General features: G+C 33.2%; 2 protein-coding genes across 2 annotated transcripts in view; one reads left to right on the forward strand and one right to left on the reverse strand.

Annotated features, from left to right (window-relative positions):
* The window catches only part of LOC115237330 (carbohydrate sulfotransferase 11), a 14,176-nt gene extending 10,250 nt beyond the window's left edge, over nt 1-3,926 (reverse strand). The window contains exon 1 of the mRNA XM_029810311.1: nt 3,622-3,926. Coding sequence (XP_029666171.1) covers nt 3,622-3,634 — 13 coding nt within the window. The 5' untranslated portion in view covers nt 3,635-3,926. The remainder of the gene's footprint in view (nt 1-3,621) is intronic.
* LOC115237329 overlaps nt 1-16,731 on the forward strand; it is a 27,878-nt gene extending 11,147 nt beyond the window's left edge. The window contains exons 3-4 of the mRNA XM_029810310.1: nt 6,556-7,134; nt 7,238-16,731. Coding sequence (XP_029666170.1) covers nt 6,556-7,134; nt 7,238-7,430 — 772 coding nt within the window. The 3' untranslated portion in view covers nt 7,431-16,731. The remainder of the gene's footprint in view (nt 1-6,555; nt 7,135-7,237) is intronic.
* The last annotated feature ends 2,408 nt before the right edge of the window (nt 16,732-19,139 follow it).

Raw genomic sequence — 19,139 nt, forward strand, 5'->3', positions numbered from 1 at the left:
GGAAAGAGAAAGAGAGATATTGAGTTATTTTTCTAAAATATACAAGTATTCTGCATTTGTTTATTCTATCGTATTATATCGAATAATTTGCATATGAAAATACTGCATTGGAGTATGTATAGTGTTCAAGAATATTCAAGTGAAGCCAGATGATATAATAATTAGATTGATGAATAGTAGGAATAAGTGTGTCCAGTTCGCGGAATGTTACAGACGCGTGTGAAATAGATATCAGATCGATGGAATGGTTAACTAGTTTCGTATTTGTCGGTATGCGTCTGTCCGTGTGTCGAGAGAGATTGCAAATATGTATTAGCCCGCCAAGCAGTCGAGTAGTCGCGGAAATGTGACCGCATGTGCGATAAGCATTCCCGAGTTGCAGAAATTCGCACGGTCAGTATGCCAATGATTACGTCGATATGGATGATCTTTCACAAATGACTTTTTCCAAGGTGCTGTTAGCGTAATTATACGTTTAATTGCGTGTGGAATGGCAGGCTAGTCGAGACTCGTTATTGTATTCTGTTCATCGGGTGTTTCATTGTTTGTTATCAGACAACAAAACAACCATCATATTAAATACGATCGATAGAGAGATAGATTAGGTGCGATCGAATTAGCCGTCTACAATTGTAGATGTCGCGTAACGATCTATAAAAACATCGTGCTTATAAAAAAATAGATGGCTCAAATTGATATTCGTTATGATAAAAAAATTAAGAATAACATTCTTAGTAAAAATAGAAAATATATTACAAATAGTATCTTGAATATAATAATTAAAAAGGCATAAGAGAACTGCTATTTTGACAGCGGTGAACAGTGAATTATATATCTAGTGTATCTAGTTGTGTATCATTTTATTTTATTAACGCGGAATATTTTCAACTTAATTTGATATCGTTGTAATTCGTATATTTATACACAATTTGTTATATATATATCGAAATTATAAAATATGTTTTTAACAAAAATATTTTACAAAATAGAGAAAGAGAAGCATTAAATTTCTTAAAATGAATATACCATTATAATATTTCATTTCACAATTTGTTTATCGCTCACAGTTTGTGAAATAAAATCTTTTGTTGATATAGTAATCGAGACGTGTACTATTAATTCAAGCAAAGTGAAAAATAAATCTCGTTTTTTCGAAATAGATTTAGTAGTAATATGATTGTTCAAATCATGTGTATAAAAACAGCCATAGGAAAAATTACACATTCATAAAAGGAATTTAGTAGGACGCATGTGAATTTTATTGTGAAAACGTTGCAACGTTGTACGATCAGCAAATTCAGATTTCATAAAATAAACGTGTTCAGTAACGGTATATTGTGCGATATTTATATCAGCATTATAGAGAGAGAGAGAGAGATACAAAGACGAATTATTAACGCGTTATTTTTTACTGACAGTTGCGATAAAATTTATATCGCGCGATCTTGATACGCAGATAATTTTATACTTGATTAATACGGAACATTTTCAATTCCATATGGTATTATGTTCGTATACTTATGCATAATTTGTTTCATTATTAAGCAAGTTTGATCAAAATTGCAACACTATAATACGTTGCAATATCATAATTACCGGTACCGGCCAATCAGTCTTTGAAACAAAAATGACTTTTTTCCGTTTTATACCGTTCCAATATAATCTATTGTGCGTTTATCCGTTGTCGCATAACCTTTTATATAACTCAATCCTTCACTATAGATTCAATACAATCAATGAAATATATGTATATTTATTCTGTTTCACTGTTATCGTAAATTTATTTTCAAGATTAACTTATACAATTAACTATATAATTTAATAATAAATATATATTTTTTTTTTCCGGAATAATTGTGATATGTACGCGACAATAATAATACATGTACAAGATAGAACAAAATTACATAAGACCGTCATCAGGAAGAACGATAACTCTGTTGCGCAACATTAATATGGATGAATGAAACACTGTGCGAAACAAGATTTATCTTATTCGCACAAATGAGACATCTCTATGCGACGCAGTGCGATCGGTACCGGCGTCAGGATACCGGTTAGATTACATAAGCCTGGACGATTCTATGTGCATGCGACTTATATTTTCCGTGAGATTCAGGACAGGAGAAACGCTCCGTTCCCACAGCGAAGAGAACGTCTTTGATCTCAACGTGAATGGAACCGTCGATTTATAATTCACAATTACATTCGCATCTTGTATGGAATAAGAATTTATTATTGAAGTACGTGACAACGACAGATGTTAGTTCAAGCATTAATCATCTTCTCTTTCTCTCTCTAATATCATTCAATTAAAATTCGTTAACAAAATATGATGAAAATAATCGAGAGATGTGATGGAAAAAATTGTTAATTAATATTTCTAAAGAAAATTTTAAAGAAAAGACTTTATCGAGACGATTAGATTAAAAGATTTAATAAGTTTGTTAAAGTTATATTAAGTTTATTGTTGAAGTATGAAATAAGTAAGATACTTGAAACGATTATACAGAAGTAGCGTTTTTTATCAAAAAGAAGAGATATATATTTAATGTTACAAAAATATTCTCGAGGAAGAGACTGTTCGTAATCAGATCGAGACAATATTTGCGAAATAGATAGGTCAGTGGGTTAATGAAATATTGCTAATCAACTTGTGTCAATCACAAATATTATGACTTGGATATTATCGTTGGATAATAAGACACAGAGATGATGTCATAATTATTATAGGCATTTTATAGAAACATGTATCAAGTATTATTTTTGTATTACATTGTTTGATCTTTGAATTAGTAAACGTCGGCAAATAATTTGTGTCCAAGAAATATCAAATGGCAAATAAGATTTCACCAACATGGATTAATTTTAATCTTGAATTATGATTGTCCTCTACTACAACACTAACTCGATTAAAAAAATTTTTTTTTTCTCTGTCTATTTATATTATAGGTAGATTTTTCTTGTAAATATTAGTGAGAATTTTTAACTTGCAGTTAGTTAATCCATACTGTCAGTACAATTTGATTTATATTTTTTTTTTTTAGAAGTAGAGAAAAACTTTAACTGTTTCAATTTAATCGTCAACTTCTGAGGTCCAGTTTCACTAACATTGATAGTTTGCCTAGTTCAACTGAATCTTTGATTCTAGCGTATAGCATTAACTAAAAATAGAAACAGAAAAAAGCAACGTATATAGTCAATCACATTAATGACACAAGTTTCTAAGCAGATCAAGTTAATCTGGAGTTCTTGTTATAACACACATCTTGAATACGTCAAAATTTCATGTTTTGACGGTCATGTGTCCTTATAACAATTTACATTTCGGACTAACATTATCACTGTATCTTAAATATACACGGATTTTATCATATCGAACGTTTTCATCCCTCATAACGCTATCGCGAAAAATAGAATCTCCCGGATAACCGCCGTGAAGTCTGTGAGTGCTGTTTGCAGTTTCGTATGCAGTTGTGCGACGAGTGCACGGGTTCACGGGGTCAGCGGGTGGGCTTTTTAATCCCGGGATTTCTATAGAGCCGCGCAGGAGAGATCCGTCTCCCCAGGTCGATCGTGTGTCTTTTTTCTCTCTCTCTCTCTCTTTTTTTCACGTCGTACCTTCTCCGGGCATATATCCGGCGGCGGGATCACTGACGCATTTGTCGTCGCGCGTGATCGTCGTCGTCGTCGTCGTCGTCGGCGGCGGGCGTCGTTTCTCCCCCGGGTCGTGGGACGCTTCGTGCGCGAGGGACGCCGCGTGCGAGGGACGTCGGACGTGGTCCTCGCGCCGCAGGAGGCAGGACAGCCGAACGCGTGGTGTGTGCGTGCCACGTGATGATGCGTGCGCGTGTCGCACCAGGAAAAGTACGCGATGCCGTTCCGATCACGGCGGCATCGTGCAGATTACTGAGACCGACCGACCGACCGGCCCCTGTTTCATGGGCGCCTCGACGCTCGCGTCCGACACTTACCACCCGACCAATCTTACCAGGGCCGGTTTCTTCGGGTTCTCGACGATAGGTGCGATACGACGTTTCTGTTCGAGACATGCAAAGTATTTAGTTTAATTCTTTTCGGCTATTCTTTTAAAAGTTTGAGGAAATTAATCTAGATTTAATTTATTCTATTCGAGAAATTAAGATAAAGACTAAATTTGAAGATTTAACTCTTGTCAAATTTAAAATTATTTTTTAAATTATCGAGGGAAAGCGTACATATATAAATAAAGCAAAATAAGCCATTGCATTTTTTATAAGTTATATTATATACTGACATATATACTTACATTTTTCTTATGTATAAATAAAAATAAAAATTCCATAATGCATAAAATTGGTAAAATTAAAAATAATTGTAAAATTGAGATTATTTCACAGTTAATATGATAAGTATGAAAGTAGCAAATTTTTATCTTGTGTCGAGGTATGTAAATGCCTGTAACCGGACCTGCGATTTGCCTGCTTCCGTCAATTGGTCGGTTTTTTCGCGGGTCGATTTGCCGGACGTTTCTCGCGCAAACGCATCGCGAACCGCCACAAGCGAGCGAGCGGCTTTTCTCGGTCGGAGGCCGATCAATTAAAATTGAAACTTAATTACTAGCAGAAACGGTAATTCTTGATTTGCGGTGGATCGATCGCAAATTGTGGATTCGAAAATTGCAATGTGATATTGCTACCTATGTTTCGAGCACGAAATATTGGCCTAATTTTATATTTAACGTTTCTTGATATCTTTTTCGCGTAAATAGTTTAATATTTAAGACGTTTAATTATGCAATTGGGGAAAAATAACGTAAACTATACTTTTATGTCATAAATTTCCTTCACCCGATTTGAATTGAAACATCAAAATAAAATATGAGACGTATTTCCAATTTTACATTTACTTTGGTCTGAATATATTTTTACAAAAAGAAATATATATGATATATAAAGAGAGGAAGAAAGAGAGAGGAATACATAGAATAATGCATTTGTATTTCATAAAAAAGTGAAGATAAAGGGAAAAAAAAAGTTTACAGATTGTATCAGCATTATATAAAGGGCAACTTGCATTATGAAATTATTCCATTAATGTCGATATCGCGTTATTATATTTCTGCAGGAACATCACGATTAGTATCTTTGTTCGTGGGTCGATTTGCATAAATAATGTCAGTGCAAGCATTACATTCAAGGTCAATTCGTGTGTCCGTTAACTTCGCGGCTGCTTTATCTGTGCGTGACTTAAACTTTTTTTTTAATAATTTTTTTAATAATTTTTTTTTTCATATACGATAACGGCAGTTAGGTTATTATAACGATGCAATCGAATAGAAAAAAATAAATTGAAAAAAGAAATGTTTATAAGAAACGGAGTGATAAAGAAAACGATCAATGAATAAGAAAGAGCTGATAATTTTATCCTGATTTTAATACGAAAGGGATTTAAATTTTATTAATTCATTATACTTCTAATTGAATAGTTAAGTTCTTGTTAATTTATGCGTTAAAAATGAAATATCTTACTATTTTGAATAATGGAATAGAAGCAAGCTTTGAGTACGCGTTTTAGATCAATTGATAAAAAATTTTGCGCACGAACATATAAATCAAACGAGCAAAAAATTCAAATAAAGTTTAATTATATGAATGGCGAAATTTGGAACAATCTATTTTTCCTTTATGTGTGGTATATGACCAATGGTGGTCTTTCTTCGGTTATCTTCGAGATCTCAATCAGTCTGAGTAATAAATCTGTCAGTTTAAATACAAAGTATGTCGTGTGATTCTGTGATTTCTTTTATATAAATATTATCTCGGCATAATTAACGCAGGTTACTATTCAAATGCGATAAATTAAAATGCGAACTACGTCTATTAGTTCGTGTTCTGCATTTATACTATGGATTTACATTATGTATATTATACATCTATTTTCATGAATCACCGAATACAATTAAGTACACTTCAAGTCATATGTATTATTGAATCATGCAAATATCTGTTATATCATTGATGAGTTTTAAGAGATTTTTTATCTGCTTTCTTTCTCTTTTTAAAAAAGCTTGTGCGTTTATACGAGAGATTTTCTTAAGAGAGATTTCTTTCTTTAAGAGAGATGTAACTAATGACGCAACTTTCCTATCTCCGATGTCAATATTAACTCTTGCTGTAGAAAGCGCACGAAATCTTCCCAAAAACGTTTTTCAAGCACATCATGATAAGATCATGTCTCGATGCAAAGATAGTTTATTATAATTATATAATTATATATATAAAAAATGTCCAAGTATTAAATACCTAAATAATATATCTTATTACGATCATCTTTTACGCTCTACATATTTTGCATTTTTTAATGAGATGATATTTGAAATGCAAATAACTATTACAATTAAATTTCCAATAGAATGAACGTCACATAATCATTATTTCATAACAGCGAAAAAAAAAAATATTTTACTAAAATATAATATATACAAACTAATCGAACTGTTGTTAAAAAAGAAAAAACTCGCTTTTAAGCGATAACCAATAGCGCAGAATATAGCTACGTAAGTTTTCTTTGTAGCACGTTGCTCAACCTCAGATATTATCCATACGTACGGGACAAGATGGAGATTTACGGTGAATCGATGTTCTGGAAACACTTGTTTCATTGGGAAAGGATCAACTCGATCCACCCTGGCGCCGTTCATATCGTGGCAACGATAGTGCTCGATCTACCGACGTTCGATAGAGAATCTGTTAGCGAATGTTGGGCCACGATCTCGTACGAGATTGGCGAGACGCAATTTCAGATTCCAGTACCATCCGTTCAGCTCACCATCGACGAAGTAATCGATTGCTCGTGCATGAAGATTTTAAACAAAAACGAACGTAATGCGATACTAGCGTTGAAAAGTACCTCTAGCATAGAGAAAATCGTTAACGTTCGTTTCTCGAAGGATAATCAAGACGATAAAGATGATTCATGCGATTCATATGAGCTCAGGAAAAAACAACTTTTTCATTTCTTAACCGCGAGGACTTTCGTCAAAATTTTCAACGATGTTTTTTTAGTGAAGGAACATGGCCCTCTGATGTATTGTTTGGTCGAGTTAGAATGGTTGAGCAACGTTGACGAAGTAAATGTCAGAATCTTTGCCAGGTAAATAGAACGCCGTTCGAATCGTGCTTTGATGGACGTTCTTGCGATTTGCGAGTAAAACGTGCGGTAATGGAAGATCGATTTATATTATCGACGATTACAGATCCGTCAACCAGCTGAACATAATATTGCACTTTCTGCGGGCTGTATTTCCGAACATGACTGTTATGGAAGAGGTCGATGATTGCATTGAGGCAGCGATGGCTCTAATACGCGAATTAGAGATGATTCGCGACAAGAAGAGCGCTCTTGAGATACAAGAAGCGAAAGTAATAACAGACTTACTTATCCCTTGAGTGCATTATTTTGTAACCGAGAATAATACACATTTACTGCTACTTATAAGATTATTTTTCAATATATGTATAATATATCATTATGTATCAATATGTGATATAAATGCGTTAACATAATGTAATGTCACGTGTAAAAATACGTCTATCCAGTTGATCCCCCAACTGGAATGAAAACTGAGCGCATAATTATATAATCTTTTTGTCTAATTTTTGTTAGATAAAGAGTAATATTTTTAATAAATTTAATTTTTCCTATTAAATCTAATTACCGCTTTTATTTACCGCTTTTAATATTAATATAAAGTTATATAATTATACAATTTTTTATTATAATTAATATAATTATATATTTTTCTTATTTTTAACTAAAAAATTTAAATTTTATTTGATAACGGTAGTATGACTTTTAGCAAACTAACGAATGAAAATAAAAACTGTTAGACATAAATTTTTGAAATAATTTATTTTGTTAAACTATATAAAGCACATATTTATAACATATATATATACTGTAGTAAGTGAGTAGTGAGTGAGCGAATCAATGAGTGAGTCAATATGGGTCAGTAGAGACCTTTGCTGAGCACTTTCGATAAAAAGTATCATTGCTACGTCCACTGTGCATTAATGATTCGTCAACGATTACATACGATATAGTTTCCTCTTCGATACATATGTATACATTCGCTTCATTACAGGTATCACTTTATAGTATGTGTCTGTTATACGTCTCGTTCTATGTATATCTCGATTGATTTATGCGTCTCGCAGCAGTATGTATATTTCTATGTACACGTTAAGATTCCTGTATTGTAAAATCGATAACGCCCTCGTTAGTGATTAAGATTGAATATAAAGAGGAACGGCGAAACATGAGAGTTCTATTAAAGTATCAGCTATCGCGCTTCGCAATTCGTAGGTAATAATAAAATATCGGAGTGTGCGTTCATCCGTGTGGATTCAAGTTTATCTTCTTTTTAATATCGGCAACTCGATGTGATATTTTAGCGGAGTAGTTGACGCCAATTCCATTGATCAATTCGACGTGACAGTTAATGCATATATATGTATTGATTATTTTGAGAGACTAGAACCTTTTAAGGCTTTAATTAATCTCGATTGGTGGCCGTTGGTTGAATTGCTATTTACAAATACGATGTTATTCCATCTTTTTTAAGAGAGAGATATTAATAAAATTTTTTTTATCATTATTAATTATACCTTTGGATTTTTTTAATCCCCATGAACAGGACCGGCTTGTTCGCATGTGGAAGAAATTTTCGTTCGAGTAGAGGTGAGTACTATTTCGCTACATCATGTAGTCTACGATCATTTCTCATGAGACTTGTTAGCTGAGAGTTAATTAATCTTGTTTGAGTATCTGGCGTCGAAAACTTTCTCGTTTGCGAACTTGCCGGCTTCTACGTCTGAAACTTATTGCAACGCGCGACATCACTCGCTCTTTTTTTTGCACTCTCTTCATTTTTTCTTTCGTATTGTCCGCTTGGTTTATTTACATTACATTGGGCTTTGACTGTACACGCGGATATATACCCATATGTATATCTCAATGTACATAGGTACTCAATTCCCATTTGTTCTTGATTCTCGATGAGCGATAATGTATAATAAACTAGTCGACGTCTTGTTCTCGTCGCCATCCTCGTCGTTGCTTGAATATCGCATTAATTCGCTAATATACGCAGTTCGGCACTCTCATTTCCAAGCTTTATATCGTACACGCATAGCATTTTCTTGTTTCATAAAAATCGTAGATATGCGATCATTTAATATTTAATTTATTGTTAGTCAATCGCTGTTACGCGAATCTCTTATCCGAGTCGCGTTCTTATCGAGAAGCGAGTTTTTGGCTCTACTTTTGTAAGAATATAAGACTGCTCGGCAACAATATTTGTTATCTAAAAATCATGGATTCGTTTATCATGCCGATGTAATTCTCGCTAAAATCTGGCTGTCTGGCAATTCATTTAATTAATGTTATCACGAACTGATCTTAATGGGTAGATTTTAAAACGGAAATACTTTTCCGACGCGAATCGCAACAACTAATTAAATTGGGAAAGATATCAACGCATTTCTTTTTGTTACTTTTTAAAAAATAATGTAAAAAGCTAATAATTTATATATATATACGAAATTCAATCTCTTCATATATTTGACATTAATTTTAATGTATCTTATTTTTTATATTTGAAAAAAATATTGTTAGGTAACTGTTAGATAAACGAATACATAATTATTAGTGAGTGAAACTACAGAAATCTGAATCCGAATCCGAAAGAAGACAAACTCGAGTGCATTAATGAAACGCTTTTCGATACATAGAACAGTGAGAATGTGTTACGTACTATCAGTCCGCTGAGGAAAATCCTTTCATTTTCGTGAACACAGTTATACAATTAAATATAAAATATTAATAATCCTCAATTTTGATCAAAGAGTTACTATTACAGTTAAATTTGGATTGAAACGGTTTTACAAGAAAATTTTTGGTATTATTAACAATCTTTGGAAATCGATATTTGTTATTTTATTTGAAAAATTTATTTGTTAAACCTGAAGAAGAGCGAAATATGCGCGGAGATAAATTCTTGAATTAAATATTTCACGTGAAATATTTGTTGTATTTTTTTCATCAAATTTTTAAAGAAGGTACGCAAACGCATCCCTCTTTTTGTATTTGAAAAACACTTTTGTAATTCACAAATATAGATATATAATTATATATAATTTTTGCATTTAATTGACTAACTACATGAGTAGACAAATATTCTTAATTTCTTGTTTTATAACACGAGTCAAAGTTTATTCAGGTTTCAAAATGTATTTTTTTAATTGCATCAAGTATTGAATCAAATTTATATAAGAAATCGTCCTGTATATATCATTTATTCTGTTAATCATTTATCTCGCGCATTTTTCTATACCACAGTTTAGGTAAAGCTTCTCTTTATTTTTTTTACCATTATCTGATTTATTGTTTGTAGAAAAATCTACGCGATTGTAGTAATACAGTATAACAAATGTGCGTTCAAATAAATTTTACACGAATCGTAGGATGGTACAAGGAGAAATCAATTTCTTGTACAGGCAATACTAATTGCACCAAAGTATTTATTCTTAGAATAAGTAGCAGCGAAGGCACTAAATTATATTTGTTTATCAATGATTATTACGAAAGTAAAGTTAACATTTTATCAGCATGCAAGTGTCGTCTAGAAACGAGGACAATTTCGGAAACTCTATATAAATCTTTTTACAAGTACGAGCGTCATTTTATTTTTGCCGCATGTAAAGAAGTAGTGTTGCATAGTCTTTTATTTTACATTTTATTTTTGTGAGGCGTCTTTTTCATTTCTATTTATCCTTTTGAATGGGAGATAACTGATAACAACGTAAACTTCTTGCAAAATATTTATCGCAGAATCGATACGGCGAACTAACGTTGCAACAAGAAATGAACATATTTTATGCCGATTGAAATTCTAATTATGACACTCGTCAAATAAGACGCCACGACAGAAAAATCAGAGTAATATACTCGTAGGCGATTGCGTTTAATCGCGTCATGCATATGGAAATGTATTGACGAGGTATACAAACGTTTGCCTTATTTTCGCTGACATCAGCATAGAGAGACGACTTTTCCCACTACGTGATTAGCCTTAATACTTGTTTCTTTTGCAATTGTTCTCTTCGCTACTTATACGATTTATCGCGATTGACTTCACTGGTAGAGAACGTGTCGCTTTATAATATTTATTTGCAATTCATTCTATATATGTACACGTATGTCCACCTGTCCGTGTACATTGATAACACGTCCTTTTAACGCAATATATCCGATAATGGCGTTCGTAAAATATTTAATATTTTGACATGAAAAATTTAGTAGTCAGATAAGAAATGTCACAGTCACGCATAATTGCTGTTATGCAGTTTCGCAAAGCTTCGTTATGCGAACGTATGCAATATACACGGACGTGCGGACATATTTAACGTAGATTATCAGTGATTAAATAATAGCATAGAAAATAATTGTTTTCTTTTCACCACGAAGCTAGAGTCTTTCAACTATTTTGCCATTGACCTTTGATACTTGATATTGTATTTTTACTCTCATTTTCTTCTCTCTTATATATTATATGTATATATATAGCTTAGTTCTTCAACTAGTCGCTAGTGTGTGATACTGTATGAAACCTTTCGGAATATGCATGTATGTGTGTTCATGTGTGTGCTGTGTACTTGTACATATATGTATATGCATTCACACTCGTCAATTGCTGAATGTTATACGTGTAGATGCATGTATAATTTCGTCGGGCAGGACACAATATGTGACGAGATATGCACTAACGTTCTTTTTTTCAGATAAAAACTGAAAACACTCTCTTTATCATTGTCGTAAAAGATATTGCTACAAAATTGTATCGTATCTTAAATAGTATGTCACATTATTATGTATAATTTGATTTTTATAAATGACAAAGTTTCTATAACGAGTAATACCGAAACGCATGAACTGATAATACCAAAATGCGCGCACTTTGTTGTCACAACTTGTATCCTACAATCTTATTTCTCGAGTCGATGTTGTTCATGAAATCGCAATTGATTGATTGGCATTATATTGGCTTATATCTGCTTAACATCACACGCATGAGAAAAGATTTCGTCTAATTACAATCGCATTTACTGACGATAGAATTAAACGAGAAAAATTCAACGTTTATATCAAGCATAATGTCAAAACGTAAAAAAAATAAGATGTGAAAATATATGTGCGCACAATCTGAAAATTTTCGAAGCAGATCACCTTGACACAATCACTTTGAAAATTGCGAAAAACAATTTTGTGTTGCAATTAGCCGATTTTAATTATATAGATCATTTCCATGTTTCTTCGAAATTTCTGTTATTTCTCGATTATGGCTAAAGATAGACTCATGTTCGCAAAAGTCACCACAATTAAATTTTTTAAAAATTCTTCATGTTAGGAACTTCCGTTTTATATGTTTTAATATCTAACATTCGCGATTCCTCATTCTCCGTATGGCACATATGTCAAGGCGTAACAACGTTTAAAAGTAAAATTGCAGATATATTTGATGACGTTTTCGTTTGTTCGCTTGACTTTTTTTCTATGGGATATGAGTTTTCTGGAGTTTAAAGCAGATAAAAGTAAAGTCTATTATTTTCTTCCGTGAAAACTTATGACGTAGAAATTAAATGGACGGGCGAATTCAAGTATTGCCATTGATGGTATGTACATGGTTAATGATCGCTCTTTCGCTCGCGCTCTAGAGTGTATGTGATTCAATCTTAATATAATACATTTAATAATATACTCTCACTTTTGCATCTTCACATTCCTTACTTGTATTTTCGTGCGCTTTTGAGAGGTCTCGCATACACTGCATGTCAGAGTGATCGTTCAACTCTGTTATTTGTTGATGTGATTACACGCATAATACATATCGTGATCGATCGCGATCACGGTATATCTTATGCGTACACGCATAGGTGAATGTATGGATACTGTTTTCTACTTATGTACTCTTTGATGTGCATTGGCTTTTGACTCATTTGCCTAGTGTGTTGTGTGTATTTGTGTGTGTATGTGTGTGTGTGACATGTATACTTATTATATTTATATACCTTCTCGCCCTTTGGTATCTCAATTATACAGTAACATTTTGCTAAGGCATTCGTTATGGCAAGTATATTTTAAAGGTGCCGATGTCTAAATACGCGCGTGAAATACTTTTCGTACACTTTATAAAAGTATAGTCGGCCGGTTAATCCCCCTATAAATATAATATAGCCAGGCTAGGATCTCGAATCGATTTTAAAAAGAAACGACGGCCCCGTTAGAAAAGAACTATGACCTCGATTCGAATTTTTATATGCATAGATATATATATGCGGCTTGCACACACTCGCGGCCCGCGCTAATTTTTCCCTACTCGCATGCAGTTCCTCGATCTAGATTTGTGTTACGCCTAATTATTCCATTAGTAAAATATATCGAATCGCAAATCGCTACGTGTAAACCGCGAAACGAGAAGAAGTTAGATCTTGAAAAGCACGAGTGTGTGTTCCTTCGGCCAGAACGCGTCCGATTACTAACTTCCACTCGGTGTAAGTGACATTAACGAGAATGCAATTGTATCTCGTGAGAAATAGTACGACAGTTTGAAATATTCGTACGTACCAAGCGTTATTAGCTGAAGGTCCAATTGATTTCCTCGTTCGAATTAAATCCTTGGCTATTAATTATTGCTTACTCACAGCATGAGCCGGTTTCAATGAAATACGCACGGCAGCGTAGAACATACGGCATATAGTCCGCGCGTATATTTACTATTATTACTTTGCACCTTTATGACACGGTAAAATCGTTTGCGAGTAATGGCGTAGCATCGATTAAAGCAATCTTTTGAGCCAATATATATTTGAATACTAGAATTTATATAAATTTGCACAAATGTGGATAATTTGTGTAAAATATATATATATTTATATATTGTGTATTTATTTTGCTACATACTTATTTATTTCACACATATTTTTAACAATAGCATCAAATTATTAAAAATTCTTTGCATTTTGATACTCTATCAAATAATAGCGGACATTTGCGGGCAATGTCGTGCAAGCTACACCATTAGCATCGCAAAGGATATCGGTGATATACTTTTAGAGAACCGCAGCATTCTTACTCTGCCATGTATTTCATCCAAATTTTTAATTTTGTATACAATCTTTGTAGTTAAAAATTCCTGGATAATCTTATTTTACAAAACATCAAGTAAAACCTGCGGATCGCTAAAGAAACGAAAACGCGGACTCGCGTAGAAAATTAAAATATTCATCCGTATCTCATTTCTCTCATTCCAATTATTTATCGATCTCTACCAAACTTCTCACTATAACTGATAATTTTCTCTGTTGCACGCTGCTTTCCTTTTCACACGTGAGAAACGATCGTAATCACACAAACGCAATATCGTGTAATAGAAAAAACATCGATAGACTCGTACCAGCGCCGCACATCATGCGTACATATTCATACTATAAGCACGACGTCGTATTCCCGCTCATGGTGTGAACCCTGTAGAAAAACTCTTTCGTAGAAAATTGACGCTAGGGTAATGTTTTCTTCATTTTATTTTTTTACAAGGCGTACTATGCACAAATTTCCCGCCTAGCTGCCCTAGTTTTCACACGGTGCCACGATACTGGAAAGTTCTGGGAGGCACAAATATGGCGGGAATCGAGTAATATTTCATATGTCAATAATAATGTTGAATAATTCAGAATAGTATAATTATGCAAAAAAAAATTATCGAAATAAATATGATAAATTTTATGACAGTTCTTTAAGATTTAATAAAGATATAATTAATATACGAGAAATTAATACGATAAATTCTATTTGACACAGTTATTTAAGATTTAATGAAGAGGATTAAAATTGCTACTTCTCCGATTTTTTGCGAAATACATTTGCTATTATTTATGACTTCTTTAGACAAAACTATGGCGTTTGATAGCACCATTGCACTCGTGCAATCGTTAAGGTCTATCGTTAAGGTCTAGATTATACATCTCTATTTAATACTATACAAGAATTACTGCATGCGCAAACTTTAATTTGCGCGTAATTCGTTGTCTCGATCATATTTGATTTCTTGAATAGTTGTAGAAAAACGGGTAATGTATGGATCTATAAAATAACGTATTCACATTTATCAAAAATGGCGCTAAAGTAATTTAATTAGTTTTATTTAATATGAAATAATGAAATAAATATTTAATAATGTGTCGTACACGCACAATATCGCGTATAGGAGAATGAGAAATATATTTTTATTTAAAACTATATAATTATATGCGAAAATACCGTGCCACCGTGCAAGAAACTATTTAAAATACATTTAACAGCCGATCGTCTAATAGCATTTAGCTTTGGATACTCGCGTGTTTCTTTATCGATCGTTATTTATGGCTTTCGATCCTTGAAACCGGAAACGGAAATTGTAAGTTCACTTCAAGGGGAAGATAATTTTAAACGCGGTCGTTCTGTCGTATTCGTCAATACGATGTTTAACGAGCGAGATTAGCGGAGGATAGTCGGGATGTACAGTAATTGGAAATTTCGTCCAAGTCTCTTAAGCCTGCTGTATGTGAATTGCGAGATTAAATATCCTAAAGAAATCAATATACGATAATATACGCATACGCTATATACCAGTCAAGCGTTTTTTTACCAAGCGCGTTTTAAAAACAATTTTCGCGTATACTTTCGCGACGTCTTTCAACAGAACGATTGATATGTGAAATTTGAAACACACGTTCACGATCTTCTCTTTTTTTTTTATGTAACGTCCTATTCCGCATAGATCGTAGCTAAATTGACGCACTTTGATCAGCCTCGGACGACTATTGCATCTAACACTCTCGCAATCCAGTGCGCGTTATCTCTCGAATCAGATGTAGTAAACCTGCGTTTTTATCTCGAGCTGTCAGTTTACGCCAGTACAGATACTATGCATCCATTTCCGATTTCCGGATCTGTTTCCCGTGATTTGATCCAATTTCGCTGTTCACGCGCAATCTATCTCTCAATACAAAAACTATTTACCTCTTTTTTTTTAATTTTTATTTAATAATGTCTCACTCTTGTCTGTTAGCATTTACGGAATAAGGTTCACACATCTCAAATAGTCACACGATCTCTGTTTAATCCTAAAATGTTATTCTCCCCCGTCTGTTTGTAGTGCACTATAGATGCGTATCTCCTTATACGTACATTGCGTACGGTATATATGTACACGTAATATCTTGTTTGTGTATGTGAGTAGAGTACTAACACAGCGCTTCCTTGCCGCAGTTTTTTTTTATCGTTTTATCGACATAAGTAGACAGTGGCTAAATAATAGTGTCTATTAGTTAGCAGTGGTAGTAAGAGAGTATATATAGCTTCTTTTTCTTTTTTTCTTTTTTTTTGTATATGATCACTTCGTTCTTTTTCCTCGCACTCGTCTCGGAGAGCACAGTAACAATGTTATATATTTATATAATATTTATATAGTAATGCGTACTTGTCTTAGGCCCGAACCGGCAGATTAATCCTAGACCGTTCGCACAGATTAATCTATAAAAACGTCGATTATGCGGTCTACGACTACTCTACCATTGGAATGTTTTGACCTCTTATACGCATTCTCTTTTCTTTCTTTCTCGCGACTCTATTATATATAGTATTTATATATAATATATTATTTAAGATGAGACGTGTGAGGATGTGCAAAATAATGACAGAAAACTATGTTTCTCTTACATGAAAAATAGGTACTTCTTTCTTTTTCACTTGCTCTCTCCCTCTCTTTCTCTCCTTCTCGCACGTGTGTAAGTGTTTCATGTTTACATATGTATATGTATGAAACGCGCGTGTAATTTTTAAAATCTTATGTAGAGAGATATATATGTACATATATTCGCGATAACGTGTGTACATGTCAACTAGAAAAAACGACTTGGCTCATTTCTTTCAATCGTGCGTTTGCCAATGCCTCTTGTTATCACATAAGTAAAAATAATATGCGGGTGTTATTTTTGATAGAGGATGACCAAATCACTTTTCACGTGAAAGAAAACATTGCAGTCTCCGATCTAAAAGGAAAATCGAATGACTGCCGTTCGATTGTATGGAAAATTGAAAAAACGTTTCTTTATTAATCCTAAAAAGCACGACACAGAAAAATTGTTTATTTATAATTTATGAATTTTATGTGTTGGTATTGATAAATCATTGATAAAAAATAGGTTTTTATCAATTTAAAAAAAAATTAAAAATATAGATTAAAAAAAAAATTCCAGATAAAAAGATATATGGCTATTTTATTATAACGTTATATGTATATAGAAATTTAAGGACATGCGTTTATGCTACGAATTTATTTGTATTCTTTAGGATTAAGAAGTAAGAAACGTCATATGATTCATAATCGTAAACTAAATCGTACTAGAATTATTTTTCGTACACTTCTTTATGCCTAATCGTAATATGAAATATTTAAAATGAAGAGAGTATTTTGTTTGGTTCTTTGATTAGTGTTTGTAAAATATACAAAGCGAGATCGATCGGTATCAATTGGCCTCAAAGATGTAGGTATTTATAAATTATTATTCGAACGGAATACGATAGATCAAGCTCCGGGGAAATAATGTCATCTGTATAAATTGCTCGTAAGTATCGGTTTAGTCAGTGTCAGACCATTTCGTAGCTGAATATTACAGAGTTATCTTGCAACACGATATTTAACCACTATGCATAATATTTCATATATAATATATGTGTATCTGTATTTTTTGTCATTTATTTAGTCGCCTAATTATGCGGTAGTGGTATATTAATCATTGCAAGTAATATAATCGTAACAATAATAATAATTTATTACATAGTATTTATAGCTGCTCTTATAGTACATCGCGCTTTTTTGTCTTTACCTCATAAAAAGATACTTTGCTTGCGTTTCGCCTAATATTCATTCATTGACGTGTAACCACAGCGGCCCAAAGGACTCTCAACAAGTAAACACAGCCTTCGGGCCCTCGGTAGCATTTGTATAGAATCGGTTAATCCGTATAATCATCGCATCGCAATCTATCTTTCCTTCTCTCTCCCTCTGAATTTGTTTGCAGATTTTCAAATACGCAACTATAGCCACCCTCTCTCTCACCGATCCTATTTATGTACCAGGACGGTCTATCGAATGTATCCGACACTGAGTCGCAACTTTTAATCTCATCACTCGGCCTTATAATATTCTCGAAGCGAATCAAAACGCAAAATAAAGAAAGATCTATCAAACAAAGCGAGTACTGAACGCAAATTATTTCGCGTCTGAAATAAAAAAGAAACTCCTTCTCCAGTAAGACATTAGCCCATTTGACGTGAATTTCTTCCTCCTCATTCTTGCACTTTTTTTTTTCCCGGAGCATGGAGTATTACGCGTTATATTCGTTTTACTTATTTACGCGACTCTAATGCAGTACGAAGCTAAAGATAAATCGTATTAACTTAATCAGAATACTCTGGTCTTACGACGTACGATTTCTCTCTATGTTAGTTGTTTCCTTAAAAAAAAGAGCATCCTAATTCATCGTAGATTATACTGTTTTTTTTTTTCTCTCCTAAAGTGCGAAACGTCAACTTGCAAAATCACAGAGAGAGAATTACGCATCATTACACTGTTATTTAGGATTATACCTAATTTCTCACGATGTGTGGACTACATATTTTCTATAAACTTCTAGGCCTGCTCTTCGTCGTCTTTGAGATCTTCATTCTTCGCTGCGTCTATCCATCTTTCTTTAATATTGCACTTGATGCGACGCGGCGATTATTCTCAGTGAAGAGACGCGGCGTAACACGGAACTCCATGTTCTCCAACCGAGATACAGACGGCTTCTTTTTATTTTGCGTTCATAAAAGATTAAAATTTCGTAAATGTGTGAATTTTAATCTCTTCTAAAAGAAATCGAAGTTTGAAAGATATATAAAAGAGTCTGAAAGATATATAAAAGTCTTTAAAATATTTTCAAACACTTCTTCATTTTTTGAAATCTTTCTGTCGCGAAATTATTTCGCGAAATATATATACATATTGATATATATAT

The sequence above is a fragment of the Formica exsecta genome, unplaced genomic scaffold (assembly GCF_003651465.1).
Source record: "Formica exsecta isolate Colony F162 unplaced genomic scaffold, ASM365146v1 scaffold290, whole genome shotgun sequence".
NCBI lineage: Eukaryota > Metazoa > Arthropoda > Insecta > Hymenoptera > Formicidae > Formica > Formica exsecta.